General features: G+C 36.9%; 1 protein-coding gene, 1 long non-coding RNA gene and 1 other non-coding gene across 3 annotated transcripts; 2 read left to right on the top strand and 1 right to left on the bottom strand.

Annotated features, from left to right (window-relative positions):
• The first annotated feature begins 1,235 nt into the window (after window positions 1-1,235).
• LOC116738325 lies at window positions 1,236-8,250 on the top strand. Its single transcript, XR_004344130.1, has 3 exons — window positions 1,236-1,246; window positions 1,983-1,990; window positions 8,162-8,250. It is a non-coding gene; the product is annotated as an uncharacterized LOC116738325 (long non-coding RNA).
• On the bottom strand, window positions 8,148-8,254 carry LOC115526567. The gene has a single exon (XR_003972631.1). It is a non-coding gene; the product is annotated as a U6 spliceosomal RNA (small nuclear RNA).
• A 9,779-nt stretch (window positions 8,255-18,033) lies between these two features.
• LOC115525477 (heterogeneous nuclear ribonucleoprotein A1-like) lies at window positions 18,034-19,914 on the top strand. The gene is given in 2 exon segments (XM_032594830.1): window positions 18,034-18,353; window positions 18,355-19,914. Coding segments are annotated over 2 exon segments (1,059 nt in total). The 5' UTR covers window positions 18,034-18,158; the 3' UTR covers window positions 19,219-19,914.
• Window positions 19,915-20,264: the final 350 nt, after the last annotated feature.

The raw sequence follows: 20,264 nt of genomic DNA, 5'->3' as shown, positions 1-20,264 counted from the left end.
TGATGTTGTTTGTGCCAAGCTCTTTTCACCATAAGTGGGATGCTGGGGCAGAGAGAAGGTGAAGGTGAGGCTGTATGGTATCGTAGGGCTAAGTTTAGAAGGGTCTTGTGGGCCAGGGAGCTTGAACTTCATCCTTGGGAGTGAGGAGCTAGGGAAGGATTTTCAGCCTGAGAGGGCTATGATTAGATCTGTGTTTCTGAAAGATGTCTCTGTTGGCTAATGTGTGGGATGTACTATAGAGGAGTGATACTAGATGATGGGATTCACAGGAATATTAGCTCCCTGAGGGTTCTCTTTTGTTCATTACTTTTCCCTAGGGTCTAGAACAGGGCCAGGCACATAGTTGGTAGTCAGTAGATACCTGATGAATGAATGAGACCAGTCAGGAAGCTATTGTTATGGATCAATCGCACTTAAACTTGGTCAGTGGGGAGCAATTAGAGATATTGAAGCAGCCTGGAGGGAGAGTTTAGGATTGGGGGGGCACAGCTGGAACAGCAAGGAATAGCAACTTAATTGGTTTTACTCCTTTAGCCTAGCACTAAGATTTCAGCAGCCAGGTTACAATGGTAAGGACTATTTGATTTGAGATACTGTAATCACCATCCTGGGGTGTGGGCTCCAACCTTGAGGAGTTGTGGGCTCCATGAAAAGCATCTTCTTTTTTTTTTTTTTAAATTTTTTTTTTTCAACGTTTATTTATTTTGGGACAGAGAGAGATAGAGCATGAACGGGGGAGGGACAGAGAGAGGGAGACACAGAATCGGAAACAGGCTCCAGGCTCTGAGCCATCACCCCAGAGCCTGACGCGGGGCTCGAACTCACGGACCGCGAGATCGTGACCTGGCTGAAGTCGGACGCTTAACCGACTGCGCCACCCAGGCGCCCCTGAAAAGCATCTTCTTCCCGGAAGTCTGGCCTAGGTACCACCTTGTTCTTTGTGACTTCATAACATCAGGGCTTTCTGGTACAGCAGATGGAATTGTTATTGAATTTTCCATAGTGCATGATAGAAGACCTATAAAGTTTCTATCTCTGATATGTTTTTCTATTTAAAATTGGAAAGGATACTGTTAAAATAATGTCCCTCCTGGATGCTTCTAAAACTCAACCTCTCATCCTGCATGGGCATCCTGCATGGGCAACCTTTGATAACCCATGCAAAAGAATCCCCAAATCTAGTCTGTACATTGACAAACTATTGTCTACTCTCTAGCTTTTATTCATCTGTTTGGTTTTTTAAAATGTTTTTCAAGGTAATTTGGGCTGGTCATTACTATTGTGGCCTAGAGTATAAGTTCCATCTTAGTGGATCCAGGCACATTCTTAGTTGCAAGTAACAGAAATCAGTTTTGGTTAACTTAAGCAGATTTTATGCTAAATGTATATTTATATATGTTATACTTATATATAACATAAAATTTGGAGTTTGATGTAAATGGTCTAAATGCTCCAATCAAAAGACATAGGGTGGCAGACTGGATTAAAAAAAAAAACAAAGCCCATATATTTGCTGCCTACAAAAGGCCCACCTCAGACCCAAAGGCACATACAGACTGAAAGTGAAGGGATGAAGAAACATTTACCATGCAAATGAAAGCAAAAAAAAAAAAAAAAAGTCAAGGTAGCAATACTTATATCAGACAAAACAGAATTTAAAACAAAGACTAACAAGGGATGCCTGGGTGGCTCAGTCGGTTAAGCATCTGACTTCAGCTCAGGTCATGATCTCATGGTTCGTGGGTTCAAGCCCTGTGTTGGGCTTTGTGCTGACAGCTCAGAGCCTGGAGCCTGATTCAGATTCTCTCTCTCTCTCTCTCTCTCTCTCTCTCTCTCTCTCTCTCTCTTTCTGTGCCCCTGTGCTGCTCATGCTCTTTCTCTCAAAAATAAATAAGCATTAAAAAATTTTTTTTCTAAACAAAGACTAACAAGAGACAAAGAAGGGCATTATATAATGATAAAGGGATCAATCCATTAAGAAGATGTAACAGTTGTTAATATCTACACATCTAACACTGGAATACATAAAGCAACTATCAACAAACATAGAGAAATTGACATAATACAATACTAATAGGGGACTTTAATACCCCCACTTACATCAATGAATAGATCACACAATTAGAAAATCAACAAGGAAATACTGTATTTAAATGACATATTAGACCAGATGGACATAACCGATACATACAGAACATTCCATCTAAAAATAGAATACATATTCTTTTAAAGTGAACATGGAAAACATTCTCTAGAATAGATCACAAGTTAGGCCACAAAACAAACCTCAATAAATTTAAGAAGGTTGAGATCATAGCATGCATATTTCCTGAACACAATTGTATGAAGCTAGAAATGAATCACATGAAAAAAAACTGGAAAAAACACAAACATATGGAGACTAAACAACATGATACTAAACAACCAATGAGTCAATGAAACAAAGAAGAAATTAAAAAAAAATACGTGACAACAAATGAAAGTAAAAACACAACAGTCCAAAATCTTTGGGTTGCAGTGAAAGCAGTTCTAAGAGGGAAATATATAGCTATACAGGCCTACCTCAAGAAACTAGAAAAAACTCAAATAAACAATCTAACCTTACACCTAAAGGAGCTGGAAAAAGGTGAATAAACAAAGCCCAAGGTGAGTAGAAGGAAGAAAATAATAAATATCAGAGGAGAAATAAATCACAAAGACTAAAAAATAATAAAAAAAATCAATGAAACCAAGAGCTGGTTTTTGAAGAGAAATAAAACAGATAAGTTCTTAGCCAGACTCATCAAGAAAAAAAAGGACCCAAATAAGTAAAATCATAAATGAGAGAGGAGAAGTAACAACTGAAACCACAGAAATACAAAGGATTGTAAGAGAATACTATGAAAATTTATATGTCAACAAATTGGACAACTTAGAAGAAGTGGATAAATTCCTAGAAACATACTATCATCCAAAACTGAATCAGGAAGAAATAGAAAATCTGAACATACTGGTTGCTAGCAATGAGATTGAACTGATAATTAAAAAACTACCAAAAAATAAAACTCCAGGACCAAATGGATTCACAAGTAAATTCTACCAAATGTTTAAAGAAGAGATAATACCTATTCTCCTCAAACTATACCCCTACCCCCCCCCCAAAAAAAAAAAAAAACAGAAGAGGAAGGAATGCTTCCAAATACATTCTACAAGGTCAGCATTACCCTAATACCAAAGCCAGGCAAAGACACCACAAAAAAAGCATACTATAGGCCAATGTTCCTGATGAACACTGTTGAAAAAATACTCAATAAAATATTAGCAAACTGCATTCAATAATACACTAAAAGGATCATTCACCAGGATCAAATGGGACTTATTCCAGGAATGCAAGGGTGGTTCAATATTCACAAATCAGTCGATGTGATCAACAAAAGCAAGTTAAAAATCATCATTTCAATAGATGCAGAAAAAGCATTTGGCAAAACTCAACATCTACTTATGATAAAAGTTCTCAACCAATTGGTTTAGAGGGAACATACCTCAACAGCATAAAGGTTATCTATGTTACTCACAGATAACATCTTACTCAATGGTGAAAAACTTAGAGCTTTCCCCCTAAGATCAGGAACAGGATGTCCACTCTTGCCACCTTTATTCAGCATGGTCCTAGAAGTCCTAGCCACAGCAATCAGACAAGAAAAATAAATTAGAGGCATCTATATTGGTAAAGAAGAAGTTAAACTGTCACTATTTGCAGATGACATGATACTATACATAGAAAACTCTGAAGACTCCACCAAAAAGCTACTAGAAGTAATAAATGAATTCAGTAAAATTGCAGGATACAAAATTAATGCCCAGAAATTGGTAGCATTTCTGTACACTAATAATGCAGTAGCAGAAAGAGAAATTAAGAAAACAACTCCACTTAAAATTGCACCAAAAAGAATAAAATACCTAGGAAGAAACTTAACTGTAGAAGTGAAAGTCCTGTACTCTGAAAACTATAAAACATTGATGAAAGAAATTGAAGATGACACAAATAGAAAAATATTTCATGCTCATGGATTGGAAGAACAAATATTGTTGAAATGTCCACAGTACTGAAGCAATCTACAGATTTAATGCAATTCCTGTCAAAATAAAAACAACATTTTACACAAAACTAAAATAACCATAAAATTTGTGTGTAATCACAAAAGACCCTGAATAGCAAAAGCGATCTTGAGAAAGAAAAACAAAGCTGGTATTGGAGGTATCACAATTCCAGATCTCAAGATACACTACAAAGCTGTAGTAATAAAAAAAAAAGTATGGTACTGGCACAAAAATAGACATACAGATCAATAGAACAGAATGTAGAACCCAGAAATAAACCCACAAATATATGGTCAATTAATCTTTGACAAAGCAGGAAAGAATATACAATAGAGAAAAGATAGTCTCTTCAATAAATGATACTCAGAAAACTGGTCAACTACATGCAAAAGAATGAAACTGGACCACTTTCTCACACCATACACAAAGATAAATTCAAAATGTATTTAAGACCTAAATGTGAGACCTGAAACCATAAAAATCCTAGAAGAGAACAAAGGCAGTAGTTTCTCTGACATTGGCCATAGCAACATTTTTCTAGATATGTCTCCTAAGATAAGGAAAACAAAAGCAAAAATAAACTATTGGGACTATATCAAAATAGAAAGGTTTATACAGTAAAGGAAACCATCAAAAGGCAAACTATCAAGTAGGAGAAGGTATTTGCAAATGATATATTTAATATCCAGAAACTACAAAGAACTTACTTAATTCATCACCAAAAAACCCTAAACAATCCAATTCAAAAATGAACAAGGGACTCAAATAGACATTTTCCCAAAGAATATATCCAAATGGCCGACAAGACACATGAAAAGATGCTCAACATCACTCATTATGAGGGAAATGCAAATAAAAACCACCATGAGATCTCTCCTGTCAGAATGGTTAAAATAAAAAACATAAGAAATAACAGGTGTTGGCAAGGATATAGAGAAAAAGGAACCCTCCTACACTGTGGGTGCAAATGCGAACTGGTGCAGCCATTGTGGAAAACAATATAGAGGTTCCTCAAAAATTAAAAATAGAAATGTCGTATGATCCAGTAATTCTACTACTGGATATTTACCCAAAGAACATGAAAAACATTAATTTGAAAAGATATATGCACCCCTATGTTTATTGCAACAGTATTTACAATAGCCAAGATATGAAGGCAACCTAAGTGTCCATTGAAAGGCAAATAGATAAGAAAGATATGGTATAACATTTTTTTAGTTGGAATTTTAACTATTTTAAATGTACAGTTCAGTGGTATTAAATACATTCACAATCTTGTACAACCATCACGAGTATTTCCAAAATGTTTTTATTACCTCGAACAGGAACTCTATACCCATTAACAATAACTTTCCATTCTCCTCTTCCTCCATTCTCCCCTTCAGGTCTCCAGAGGTAACCTGAATCTTACTTTCTATTTCTATGAATTTACCTATCATAAATATTTCATATAAGTGGAATTATACAATATTTGTCTTTTTGTGTCTGGCTTACTTCACTTAGCATGACATCTTCAAGGTTCATCCATGTTGTAGCACATATCAGCACTTCATTCCTTTTAATGGCTGAATAATATACCATTGTATGGATATACCACATTTTGTTTATCCAAAGAAAGGATTTTTAAAAAAGGATTTTGAATAGATTCTGTAGAACAAAGCCTGGAGCCTATGTAACCAGTGTGGGGCTTTACCTCAGAATATCTGCATATTGAACTGAAGCTGCCTCTCTACTGTGTGATCTTGGGTAAATCACTTTGAGCCTCTCTCCCTCACCTGTAAATAGGGGTAAAGACTCTTGTGCAGGTTGTTTAATCATTTGAGATAATTCATGTAAATCACTTTTTGACACTTAAAAAAGTACTTATGAATGTTAACTATTATTATGGCTTATAAAAATTATTGTTTATGCTTCTTCATCCTAACACAAAATCAGACGGTCAGAACTTTTTCTAAAACATCTACTCCTAAGGAGAGAAATAAAACTAAGTTGCTTTTTTATACATGTTTTCAATTGATTGTTTTTTGGGGTTCGAACTTCTGAGGAAAGGAAAAATACTTTCCTCCTGACCAAGAGACAAACTACCCTGGTCAGTTCAGCCTGATATCCTTTTTAGATGGGGGCATCTCTGGGGCTTTACTTTCCAAGTACAAGCCTGCTCTGTGGAAGCACAAAAGGGCCAGATGGCTAAAGGCGATGTCAGAATAAAGGGAATAAGATATAGTTCCTGTTGACTCTAAGTGGACTCCCCTGCAACGGGGAGTCCAATTATAGGCTGGGAGCAGGTTATGGTTCTTAGAAAGTGGATGGATCTGGCTTCAAATACCAGCTCTGTTGTTTACAGATCAAGTTTTCCACTTTGCAGGGCTAAGAGAGGTTATCTGTGTGAGCTACTTCCTAGGGATGCTGTTGGCAGAGGCACTAGAGTGGAGCCCCCAAAAGAAGCTGGAACATCAGATTGAGGTGTTCTGTTGCTTATCATTCTCTCTGGCCTCTATCTGCACCGGCCACCCTGGACATCTTGGCAGTGGGGAGCCTTTGGTGTGGTCTTTTGGTATCACCCTGAGCAAGGAAGGAGCATGACAATTTTCCATCCATTATTGGTTGAGATCCAGTTATTCAGAGTAGAACTTTCAGCCAGCTTGGGCTATCTTGAGATGTAGCTCTGCTCTCTTATTCCCAAAAGCATTTTTATTTAGTTGTGAAATTGATTTTATTTTATTTTTTGGTGTAAACCTTGTTATAACAAAATGATCTTCATCTACAATTCGGATGCTGTGAGAAATCAAATTTATATGCTGCATTTCCACTTTGCTCATGCCACTGACCAGCAAGGCCATGGGAATGAGAGCAGAACAAGTGCAAACTATTTTCTGAAACCTATCATGGACACTCCTAATAGGGGCTTATAGGACTTCATTATAATAATGACTATGATAATGAAGGTCTCACACAATACAGGTCATTTAACTCCATTACTTAATGTATTCTTTTCAAAAACCTTTTGTGTCTGGCATGTGACAGAAGACTAGCCTCCATTTTACAGTTGGGAAACTGGAGCTCAGACATCGATTGCTAACAGATGGCCTAGTTGGGGTCGGTAGCCACTCATCGGACTTCTCTTCCAGTGGTCTATTTATTTCTCCCACTATGAGCTGGGCAATGTGGAAACTCCAGATTTTATTGACTTGGTGGTTTGTGATATGGTTCATTTGACCACCCTCTGCCTGGAAAGGGGGCAAATCTGTGATCTCTCTGTCTTTCCAAATTTCCAAAGAGGAAGCATCTCTCAGCCAGAGCAGGAGCCTGAGCCTGGTTTGTAGACAGTGGGGCATATAGGTGCCTCATTGCTGTGTGCCCTGGGGCAGCAATAAATTACTATTTGCTGATCTCCAAGCCTCTGGCAGAGATAGGGAGGGAGGGCTGGGAAAGTGACATTTCTGTAAATAACCACACCTGGTTCTAAGAGCAGAAGGATTGGCATGTCCCTGTAGCCTCATCAATTACCATCAACCTTTTGCAGAGGGAGTCCAGGGAGAGAATCTCTTCACACTCTTGTGATTATTTATAGCCACCTCATCCTGTCCACACTCTGGGGGGAGCATGGTTTGCTTGGCAGCGGCCTCCTTCCAGATGTGTTTATACTCTTCCAGGCCCGGTGGAAAGCATCCTTCAGCCCCTCCAGTCCAGGGAGCAAAAGGGATGCCTGACATTAGGACATAAAGAAGTTGTGAAAGGGAAGACATGAGCAGGATGCCTGAATTTCTCAGTTAGATTCATGTATCTCCCAGCGAGCACTGATTGAATAGCCACTTTGCTGCTAAAGAAGGCAATTCAGGCAATTTATGGTTAAATAAACTTGCTTTGCAAGCAGGTAGACCTGGATTTAAATCCCAGCTCTGCCATTTACAAGCTGTGCAGTTTTGGTGAAGCTTCTCCCTCCATTTCCTCATCTGTAAAATAGGATAATAATAGCTCCTCTCAGGGTCATTGTGAGTATTTGAATGCAGAGGGGTAAGCAGGGGCTGACACAGCAGATGATAGGCATAAGGTGCCTCTTCTTTAATTTTACATATGGAAGCTTCATGAATTTGCATGTCATCCTTGTGCAAGGGCCATGCTAATCTTCTCTGTGTCATTCCAATTTTAGTACATGTGCTGCTGAAGCCAGCACTGGTGCCTATTCTTGTAAGAGACTACTAGTTACTGTGTGTGTATATGTGTGTGTGTGTGTGTGTGTGTGTGTGTGTGTGTGTGTGTATGTGCATGATTTTGATAGAAACAGACCCCAAGAAACAGAGACAATGGTGAAAAAGTAATGATTAAAACCTAGAAAAGGAAAGAGCTCTATGGTCAGGTCTGGCCCGAGGGAACTTCATGGTGGGAGAAGGACTGAACTACCCGAGGGTCCTAGGTATGTTACTGGAGCAGCAGTGTGCCCACCTCATGACTGTGGCCTAGGCAGAATGACTTAGAGCAGCTTTTAGGAAAAGGTGGTGTAGTCTGGGAAGGTGGCCTGGGCCCAGGGTGCAGCAGCCTCTCCAGATGGAGAGTTTTCTGGGCATACATACTCGTGTGGAGCATTTGTGAAACAGCTAATCCAGCCCCAGTGAAAAAGAGGCTGCCTAAAGTGACAAAAAGAAAGGATACATTTTGAGTGACTTATCTGCAGTTAATGGATTTTCCTGCTCAGTTCTCTACTTTCAAAAGGTCTACCTTCACCAATATGTAGTAATTACCCAATCTATGAACTTCTTGCATTAAACAGTTTTTATAACAAATTGAAAAATTCACAAAATTAGGCAGAATAGTACAGTGAACCCTCATGAACGTATTACCCAGACACAAAATAAACTCACAGCCACTTTTGTTTCATCTGTACCCCTCCCTCCCCCTGCCAGAGTGTTTAACACACATCCCCCAAATAATGTCATCTGTAAATACTTCTGTATGCTTTTGTGAATGATGAGAGCTTTCTAAAAGAACAGTATTAACACTATCACATTGAAAAATTAATAAGTCCTTAATATCATTGAATATCCAGTATTCAAATTTCCACAATTGTCTGTTTTTTCCAGTTGAATTAGGATTTAAATAAGATTCATGCATTGCAAGTGGTTGATATTTCTCTTTATCTCTGCAATTTATAGATTCCCCTGCCTTTCTTTTTATTCCCTTTTATGTCATTTGTTGAAGAGACCAGGTCATTTCTTGTTTTCTAGATAGGACTGCATATCTCTGGTATCATTTACCTTGCTCCTTTGTCCCCTATATTTCCCATAAAATGGCAGCTAGACCTAGTGACTTGGTCTGATTCAGATTTCTTTCTTTCTTTGCAAGACTACATTGTAAGTATTGTCATGTGCTTCTGTCAACCAGCACACATGACCGGTTGTCTCTTTTTTGTGATGTAACAGCCATTAATAATCATTGTTCAGATTCATGACTTCATTTGGGGATTTGCAAAATGGCGGCATTCTAATTCTGTCATTCCTTCATCATTTATTACATGGACTATTTCGATAGAGAGAACTCTTTCCTCATTAACTATTTAGATAACTTATGACATAGCTTAATCAGGAAAAATAGGTTGAATGTTTGATTTTTTTCCCTCTACTTACCTGCATTCAGAATAGTGGGTTGGTTCCCTTAAATACTCCAGAGGTAACCACTGAGATTTTTTGTTTTATGCTATTATTAGGAAGGAACTTATGAATTTAAACATATTCCATGTGTTTAAATCCATTGTAGTTGTTCTCTTTTGTGCTGATTTTTTTTTTTTTTTTCTGGCCAGTGAATGTGAACCTCTTTCTTGAGTTGCGTCCTGCATTCTGACATGACGATGTCCCCAGTCATCATTTTCTGGAAACAAAAGGTGTCCAAGCTTGGAAATGGAAATCCCTCTTAAAGAGAAAATATATTATAAGTTTATACTGATACTTTCAACCCAAATTTAAGATTATAGGGCTTTGCTTAACCCTTCAATTTTATTTTGAATCTTTTCCTCGTATGCTAAAAGTCTTCGTTCTTTTTTTTTAATTTTTTTAAATGTTTATTTATTTTTGAGACAGAGACAGAGCATGAACGGGGGAGGGTCAGAGAGAGAGAGGGAGACACAGAATCTGAAACAGGCTCCAGGCTCTGAGCTGTTAGCACAGAGCCCGACGCGGGGCTTGAACTCACGAACGGCGAGATTATGACCTAAGCTGAAGTCGGACGCTTAACCGACTGAGCCACCCAGGCGCCCCTAAAAGTCTTGGTTCTTAATGACAATAGTGTAATTGCTTATTTGCTTTACCTTATATAGATTTTAGAAAAATCATGCCAAAATAGGATTAGTGAAAATAGTTATTATGAACTTTTGTATTTTCAAACCATTTAAAATAATATACCTCTGCATCTAGGCTATAATCTCAATCCACAGTTAGATCCATTTATTTTATTTTGCTTTTGTTTTAGGAATTGTTTTTTCATCCTGATTTAACATAACTTATAGTCACCTAAAACATTTTTGTGGCTCATTTTCCTAGGTCTCTTGGGTCAAATAAAAAAAAACCACTACACTTGTGGTGAGCATCATGTGATATATAGAATTGTCAATTCACTCTCTTTTTCACCTGAAACTAATATAACATTGTATGTCAACTATACACTTCAATAAAAAATTATAAAAAATTAAAAAACAAGGTATTATTCACAGAAGTCCAACTTCCATCCCAAACTCCCTTTTTCCTTCTTTCCCTTTAGCCAAGATTTTATTTACTTTATGGTTTATACTTCTGTAATTATCTACATAAGTAAATCCATATCTGATTCTTGTGTGTGTGTGTGTGTGTGTGTGTGTGTGTGTGTGTGTACAGAACTATATTCTGGAGCTTATGCTATAGTTATATACAAAGATAGTCTGCATTGGTTTCTCTAGATGCATAGTATTTCACTATTTGGATGTACTGTAGTTTCTCCAGTAGACTCCAATTGATGAACATTTGGGGTTTTTGCTATTACAAAATAAGTGTCTATATTTTTGTGTTTCTGTCAGTGTTTCTTTAGGACAGATGCCTAGAAGTAAGCTTCCTGGGTCAAAGGGTCAGAATGCATATGTTATTTTGTTAAAAATTGCCAAATTCCCCTCTGTAGGATTTGTACCAGCAATGATGAGAGTGCCTGTTTTCTCAAAGCCTGGCCAAATGAATACTCATCAATCTTGGATTTTTTGCCACTGTGATAGGTGAAAAATGGTATACTATTGTGTTTTTAATTTACCATTTTCTTATTATGTGCACAATCAAGATCTTTTCATGTAGATAAAAGCATTTGTATTTAGTTTTCTATGAATTGTCTGTATATATTCCTAGCATTTTTTCTCTGTAGCATTATTAGTCTTCCATTCTTTCTTTTTTTTAAGTTTATTTATTTTGAGACAGAGAGAGAGAAGAGAATGTGTGAGTGAGAGGGGGAGGGGCAGAGAGAGAGAGAAGGAGAGAAATAATCCCAAGCAGGCTCAATGCTGTCAGTGCAGAGCCCAACATGGAGCTCAATCTCATGACTGTGACATCATGACCTGAGCAGAAATGTAGAGTCAGACGCTTAACTGGCACCTCTCATTCTTTCTTTTTCAAGGTTCTTTATATATGGTAAATATTAAACTTTTATTTATGATAAAATTTGAAAAATTGAAAAAGTTGAAGTGTGTTATTTGTTTCTTTACTTTCCTTATGGTGTTTTTATGCCATGTAAGTTAAATTTTTTTTTCTTATTTTATGTAATAAATTCCTTAGTCTTTTCCCTTATGGCTTCTAAACGTTGAGTCAGAGGTAGGAAAGTGCCCCTCACTCTTGGATTATAGAATATTTTTTTCTATACTTGTATGGACTCATTTAATATGTTTAATTTTCTAATCCACTTGGAATTTATCTTGGTACATGGTTTGGGCAATGAATACAATTTTATCTTTTCTATGGCTATTCAGTTAGCTCCATGCCTTTGATTTAAAAAAAAAAAGTCATCATTTTCCCCAATAACTTGAGATTCTTCCTTTATAATATACTAAATTTCCAAATGCAATTGGATCTATTTCTGGATTTTCTATTTTGTTCCACTGGGTCATGCATGTTGCACCACCACATTTTTAATTAGAGACATTAGAGTATGTTTCAATGTCTCACAATGTTATCCCTTTCCCATTTCTCTCTCTCTTTTCAGGCTTTCCCCTCTTGGCTATTCTTGCTTGTCTGTTCTTCCAAATGAATTTTATAAAAAAATGATCTAGTTCCAGAAAGAAACTCATATTTTTGTTGGATTATATTAAGTTTATGAACTATATGACATGTTATGAACTTATTTTGACCTAAAATTTCTGATATTGAGTCTTCCTGTCTAGGAATGTGTTATATCTTTTCATTTATGCAAGGTTATTTTTGTGCATTTTTGAATTATTCTATAGTTATTCTTCCTATAGGTCCTGGACATTTCTTGCTAAATTTACACCTGGGTATTTAATTTTATTTAGTTTTCACAAAGGTGGTTTTCTCGTCCAATATAAACTGATTTTTATTTGTATATAGGGGAAGATCTGATTTTTGTATATTGATTTTATAACCTACTGTACTAAATTGTTTTGTTTGTAGTTGTTTTCTAGTACTGTAGTAATTTGGATTTTTCTAGATACACACTTATATAATTCTTAGCTCTATTAAGCTCTATTAATATGATGGATAATATTAATGAATTTTAGAATATTGAATCTATTCTACTTGGTCATGATGAATGTTTTAATGTCCTGTTGGATTCTGTTTGCTAATTATTGGTATTTATAAGATAAATTGGTCTGTAATTTTCTTTTGTTGATGCAATCATTTTCAGGTTTAGATAGATGTTATACTCATTTCATATAATAATTTTTAAATATAGAATTTCCCTGAGAAACAGCCTGGGCCTGGGACATTTTTGTGAGAAATTTTTTCTGCTTCCTCTATTTCTTCTGTGGTATTTTCTATGTTTGGACTTTCTGTCTCCACTGGGATTGATTTTGACAAGTTGTATTTGCTAGAAAATTATCCATTTCATCTACTTTTCCAAAATTTATTTGCGAAGAATTGTACAAAGTCAACTCTTATCATTAAAAAAGTGCTTAGTTTGGTTATTTCCTCCTTGTCATTTCTAATTTTATGTATATAAAACCCCCCTTTTTTCCCAGTTACATCAGCTAACAGTTTATTTTATTATGTTCTTTTTTTCAAATAATTAACTTTTAGATGTATTTATTAGTTCTCTTTTTTTTCTGTTTTTAACTCGTATCTTTGTTAAGGTATAACTAACTTACTGTGAAATTCATTATGGGTACAGTTTGATGATTTTGACAAATTGTATGTGGAACAAAACACTAATTAAGACAGAAAACAGGGGCGCCTGGGTGGCGCAGTCGGTTGAGCGTCCGACTTCAGCCAGTTCACGATCTCGCGGTCCGTTGAGTTCGAGCCTGGCGTCAGGCTCTGGGCTGATGGCTCAGAGCCTGGAGGCTGTTTCCGATTCTGTGTCTCCCTCTCTCTCTGTCCCTCCCCCGTTCATGCTCTGTCTCTCTCTGTCCCAAAAATAAATAAACGTTGAAAAAAAAAAAAAAAAAAAGACAGAAAACAATTCTATCACTCTAAAAAGTTTCTTCTCCCTCCTCTCCAGACAACCTCCTACTGTATCCCAGAGGTAACAGTGTTCTAATATCTACCACCATAGTTTAGTTTTTCCAGTTTTCAAATATATTATAAATTGATTCTACAGTATATGCTATTTTGTGTCTGGCTTCTTGTACTTAATTTATGTTTTAAGATTTACACATGTTCTTGAATGTATCAGTAATATGTTCTTTTTAATTTATGGGTGGTATTACATATTAGATATACCACAATTTATGCATTCATTTGTTGATGAATTTAGTTTATTCCATTTTGGGGGTATAAGAATAAAAATGCTATTCAAAATTAAACTACTGGGACTACACCAAAATAAAAAGCTTTTTCATGGTGAAAGAAACCATCAACAAAACAAAAAGCAACTGATTGAATGGAGAAGATACTTGTAAATGATACATCTGATATATGGTTAATATCCAAAATATATAAAGAACTTATACAGCTCAACCCCAAAACAAAATCCAATTAAAAATCCAATTTTAATCCAATTAAAAATGGGCAGAACACATGAATAGACATTTCCCCAAAGAAGACATACAGATGGCCAACACACACATGAAAAGATGCTCAACATCACTAATCATCAAGGAAATGCAAATCCACACCACAGTATCACCTCACACCTGTCAGAATGGATAAAATAAAAAACACAAGAAATAAATGTTGTGGAGAACATGGAGTAAAAGGAACCCTTGTGCACTTGGGAATGCAAGCTTGTGCAGCCACTGTGGAAAACAGTATGGAGGTTTCTCAAAAAATTAAAAATAGAATTACCATATGATCCACTACTTCCACTACTGGGTATTTGCCCAAAGAAAACAAAAACACTAATTCAAAAAGGTATATAGACCCCTATGTTTATTGGCACATTATTTATAGTAGCCCAGATATGGAAGCAACTCGAGTGTCCATCCATAGATGAATGGATAAAGAAGGTGTGGTATATATATATATATATATATATATATATATATGTGTATATATATATATATATATATATATATATGAAAATTACTCAGCCATAAAAAAATGAAGTCTTGCCATTTGCAACAACATGGATGGATGTAGAGGGTATAATGCTAAGTGAAATAAGTCAGTCAGAGAAGGACAAGTGCGGTATGATTTTACTCATATGTGGAATTTAAGAAACAAAATAAATGAACACAGAAAAAAGAGACAAACAAAAGCACAGATTCTTTTTTTATAATTTAACTTTATTTTTTATTTTTTAAAATTTGCATCCAAATTCATTAGTATATAGTGAAGCAATCATTTTAGGAGTAGATTCCTTAATGCCCCTTACCCATTTAGCCCATTCCCCCTCCCACAACTCCTCCAGCAACCCTCAGTTTGTTCTCCATATTTTTGAGTCTCTTTTGAAAAACACAGATTCTTCACTGTAGGGAACAAAATGGTAGTTGCCAAAGGGGAGGTGGGTGGAGCATAAATGATATAGGTGAAGGTGATTAAGAGCACACTTACCGTGATGAGCACTGAGGAATTGTTGAATCATTATATTATACAGCTGAAACTAATATAACACTATAAGCTAATTATACTTGAATTAAAAAATAAAAGAAAAAAGAAAAAAAGCTGCTATAAATATTTTTGCACAAGTCTTTTTGTGAATACATGTTTTCATTTTACTTGAGTGTATACCTAAAAGTGGAACAGTTTGCTCATAAGGTAGGAGTGTGCTAGCTGTTATAAAAAACAGTTCCACTTGTTATTTATCTAAAGGAAATGAAAACACTAACTCAACAAGATATCTGCATGCCAGTGTTCATTGCAGCATAATTATTTACAATAGCCAAGACATGGAAGCAACCTAAATGTCCATCGATGGATGAATAATGGGTGAATGGATAAAGAAAATGTCACACACACACACACACACACACACACACACACACACACACACTGGAATATTATTCTATTATTCAGCCATGAAAAGAAGGAAATCTTTCCATTTGTGACAACATGAATGGAACTTGAGGGCATTATGCTAAGTAGAGTAAGCTAGCCAGAGAAAGACAAATACCATATGATCTCACACGTGGAATCTTAAAAAGAAACACAAGGAACTCATACATACAGAGAATAGATTGACCAGGGGATACTTTGAGGTGGTGAAATGAGTGAAGATGGTCAAAAGGTACACATTTTCAGTTATAAAATAAGTAAGTCCTGGGGATGTAATATACATGCTGTATACAAATATAATGGTACATATCAATTATGTCTCAATAAAATTTTTAAAAATAATAAAAAAGTTAAAAAAACCAAGAAATTATTTTTCAAAAGTGTTGTACCATTAACAAACTACCAACAATGTATGAATGTTCCAGTTGCTCTATATTCTCACTGACAACCGGTATCATCAGTCTTAAATTTTAGCCATTCTAATGGATGTGGAGTGATATTTCATTTCGGTTTTAATTTTAATTTCTCTGATGACTAATGATGTTAAACATCCTTTCATGTGCTTATTAGCCATTTATATATCTTCTTTTGTGAAGTTCTTCTTGAAGCATTTGCCCTTTTTAAATAGTTGTAGTTTTATTAGTGATTTTAGTTCTTTTTAAAAAAATGTTTATTTATTTTTGAGAGAGAGTTAGAGAGTGAGCAGGGGAGGGGCAGAAAGAGAGGGAGACAGAGAATTCCAAGCAGGCTTTGCACTGTCAGCAGGAAGCCCAATGTGGGGCTCTAATTCATGAGCCATGACATCATAACCTGAGCTGAAATCAAGAGTCGGACACTTAACCAACTAAGCCACCCAGGTGCCCCAATTTGTAGTTCTTTATATATTTCTTATACAACTTCTTTGTCAGGTATATGTTTTGCAGATATTTTCTTTTGGTCTGTGACTTGCCTTCCCCCCCACCCCTTCTTAATTGTGTCTTTTGATATGTGGATGTTGTTAATTTTGGTGAAGCCCAATTTATCATTTTTTTCTTTTGTATTTAGCATATTTTGTGTTCTCTTTGGAAACGTTTTCCCTGTCCCTAGGTCATAAGGGTATTCTCCTATATTTTCTTCTAGTTTTATTGTTTTAGCACTTTCCTATCTTGAATTAATTCCTGTATATGGTCTGAGGTTTTTGATTTTGATTTTTAACATGGATATCCAGTTGTCAGATTCATTGAAAAGGCTTTTCTTTCTTCATTGAATGGCCTTAACATCTTTGTGAAAAATCAATTGACTGTATACACATGGGTCTGCTTCTGTTTTCTCTAGACATCTATTTGTCTACACTTACACCAATACCACACTGCATTGATTACTGTAACTTTATAGTAAATTTTGAAAGCAGGCAATATAAGTCCTATGACTTTTTAAAAGATTTAACAAGATTGTTGTGGCTATTTCAGGCCCTTTGCCTTTCCATTTACATTTTAGAATCAGCTTGTCAATTTCTATAAAAAAAGCCTTCTGGGATTTTGGGGGGGATTTGTGTGAGTTTGATAGCACCGCCACAACAAAATACCACAGACTGGGTGGCTTAAACAGCAGAAATGTATATTCACACAGTTCTGGAAGCTAGAAGTCCAAGGTCAAGGTGCCAGCAGGTTTAGTTTCTCCTTGGCTTGCAGATGGCTGCCTCCATGCTGTGTCTTCATGTGGTCTTTCCTCTGTGTGGGGGCATCCTCAGTGTCTCTGTGTGCTCGTTATTTCCTCTTTGTAAAGGACACCAGTCGGATCGCATCAGGCATCACCCTAATGGCTTTATTTTAACTCAGTCACCTCTTTAAAGACCCTGTCTCCAGATGCAGTCACTTTCTGAGGTATGGGGGGGTCAGGGTTTCAACATATGAATTGGGGGGCACACAATTTAGTTCATAACAGGATTATGTTGGACCTATAGATCAACCTTGAGATAAATGACATTTTAACAGTATTGAGGCTTCATATAACATGAACATGTTATATCTCTCCATATATCTGAGTCTTCTTTAATTTCCCAGAGATGTTTTATAATTTTCAGTATAGAGGGCTTGCATATATTTTGTTCAGTTTACTCTTAAACTTTTTCTGGTTTTTGATACTTTTGTAAATGGTATTTTTCAATTTATTTTCCAATTGTTTGTGGCTAGTATATAGACATGCGGTTACTTTTTGTATATTGATCTTGTATCCTGAAAGGTTGTTAAATTCTCCTATTAATTGGTAGATTTGGGGGTAAGTATTTTACGTGTGTAATAATTTACTTATTCCTTTCCAAGCTTTATGCTTTTTTTCTTCCTTTACTGCATTGGCTGGGACCAAATCTCAGTACAATGCAGAATAGTAGACATCCTTGACTTATGCCTGTTCTTAGAAGAAAAGTGTTGCCTTTCTGCCCGTGGACGCTGCTGAGTAAGCATCGTGAAAGTCTCCCCTCTCACCGCCATCATGTCTAAGTCTGAGTCTCCCAAAGAGCCTAAACAGCTGCGGAAGCTTTTCATCGGAGGTTTGAGCTTTGAAACAACCAATGAGAGTCTGAGGAGCCATTTTGAGCAGTGGGGAATGCTTACGGACTGTGTGCTAATGAGAGATCCAAACACCAAATTCTCCAGAGGCTTTGGGTTTGTCACGTATGCATGCCACTGTGGAAGAGGTGGACGCAGCCACAAATGCAAGGCCACACAAGGTGGATGGAAGAGTTGTAGAACCAAAGAGGGCTGTCTCGAGAGAAGATTCTCAAAGACCTGGTGCCCACTTAACTGTGAAAAAGATTTTTGTCAGTAGCATTAAAGAAGACACTGAAAAACATTACCTAAAATATTATTTTGAACAGTATGGGAAAATTGAAGTGATTGAAATCATGACTGACCGAGGCAGTGGCAAAAAGACAGACTTTGCTTTTGTAACATTTGGCAACCATGACTCTGTAGACAAGATTGTCATTAAAAAATACCATACTGTGAATGGCCACAACAGTGAAGTAAGGAAAGCTTTATCTAAGCAAGAGATGGCTGGTGCTTCTTCCAGCCAAAGAGGTCGAAGTGGTTCTGGGAACTTCAGCAGTGGTTGTGGAGGTGGTTTAGGTGGGAATGACAACTTTGGCCATGGAGGAAACTTCAGTGGGTGAGGTGGCTTTGGTGGCAGTCAAGGTGGTGGTGGATATGGTGGCAGTGGGGATGGCTATAACGGATTTGGTAATGATGGTGGTTATGGAGGAGGCGGCCCTGGTTACTCTGGAGGAAGCAGAGGCTATCAAAGTGGTGGACAGGGTTATGGAAACCAGGGCAGTGGCTATGGCAGGAGTGGCAGCTATGACAGCTATAACAATGGAGGAGGTGGAGGCAGCTTTGGCAGCGGTAGTGGAAGCAACTTTGGAGGTGGTGGAAGCTGTAATGATTTTGGCAATTACAACAATCAATCTTCAAATTTTGGACCCATGAAAGGAAATTTTGGAGGCACAAGCACTGGCCCCTATGGTGGTGGAGGCCAATACTTTGCCAAACTATGAAACCAAAGTGGCTGTGGCGGTTCCAACAGCAGCAGTAGCTATGGCAGTGGCGTAAGGTTTTAATTACTGCCAGGAAACAAAGCTTAGCAGGAGAGGAGAGCCAGAGAAGTGACAGGGAAGCTATAGGTTACAACAGATTTGTGAACTCAGCCAAGCACAGTGGTGGCAGGGCCTAGCTGTTACAAAGAAGACATGTTTTAGACAATACTCATGTGTATGGGCAAAAAACTCGAGGACTGTATTTGTGACTAATTGTATAGCAGGTTATTTTAGTTTCTGTTCTGTGGAAAGTGTAAAGCATTCCAACAAAGGGTTTTACTGTAGATTTTTTTTGCACCCATGCTGTTGATTGCTAAATGTAATAGTCTGATCATGATGCTGAATAAATGTGTCTTTTTTTAAATGTGCTGTGTAAAGTTAGTCTACTCTGAAGCCATCTTGGTAAACCACCCCAACAGTGTGAAGTTAGAATTTCTTCAGGGTGATGCCAGATTCCATCTGAAATTTATTTGCAACCTGCTTGGGCACAGAAGCCATTGTCTCCACAAATATTGGTGTGGTTGAACTGACAGTTAACATGTTGTCACCTGGAGTTCACCGTTAAAAGGGTCACCCAAGCAAAGTCCTGGAGTTTATTTGGTTATTAATATGATTGTTGGCACATCCTATGCAATATATCTAAATTGAATTATGGTATCAGATACAATTATAGATGGGATTAAAGCTTGTGTATCATCCATTATCATGTGTAATCAATAAATGATTTAATATTCTCTTGAAATAAAAAGAAGAAAAGTGTTCCATGTTTCATTACGTATGAAGTTTGTTTTAGGTTTTTCATAGGTACCCTTTTACAACCTTGGTGGCTAGGAGAATGTACCTATCAGATTTCCAAGTGTGGGGCAATTAAAGCCTGACAGCTCCAGCAGCTGCATTTTGAAATCCCTCACTTTTTTGTGCTAACGGGACACTTCCCAAAGACTTTTCCCAGCCAATGCCTAGGAGACATGGGGTTCCTCTAGTGGGTGGGTGACCTGAAGGCTTTA

The sequence above is a fragment of the Lynx canadensis genome, chromosome D1 (assembly GCF_007474595.2).
Source record: "Lynx canadensis isolate LIC74 chromosome D1, mLynCan4.pri.v2, whole genome shotgun sequence".
Lineage (NCBI taxonomy): Eukaryota > Metazoa > Chordata > Mammalia > Carnivora > Felidae > Lynx > Lynx canadensis.
The sequence above is the reverse complement of the archived record's forward strand: the minus strand, read 5'-3'. Positions and strand labels throughout refer to the sequence as shown.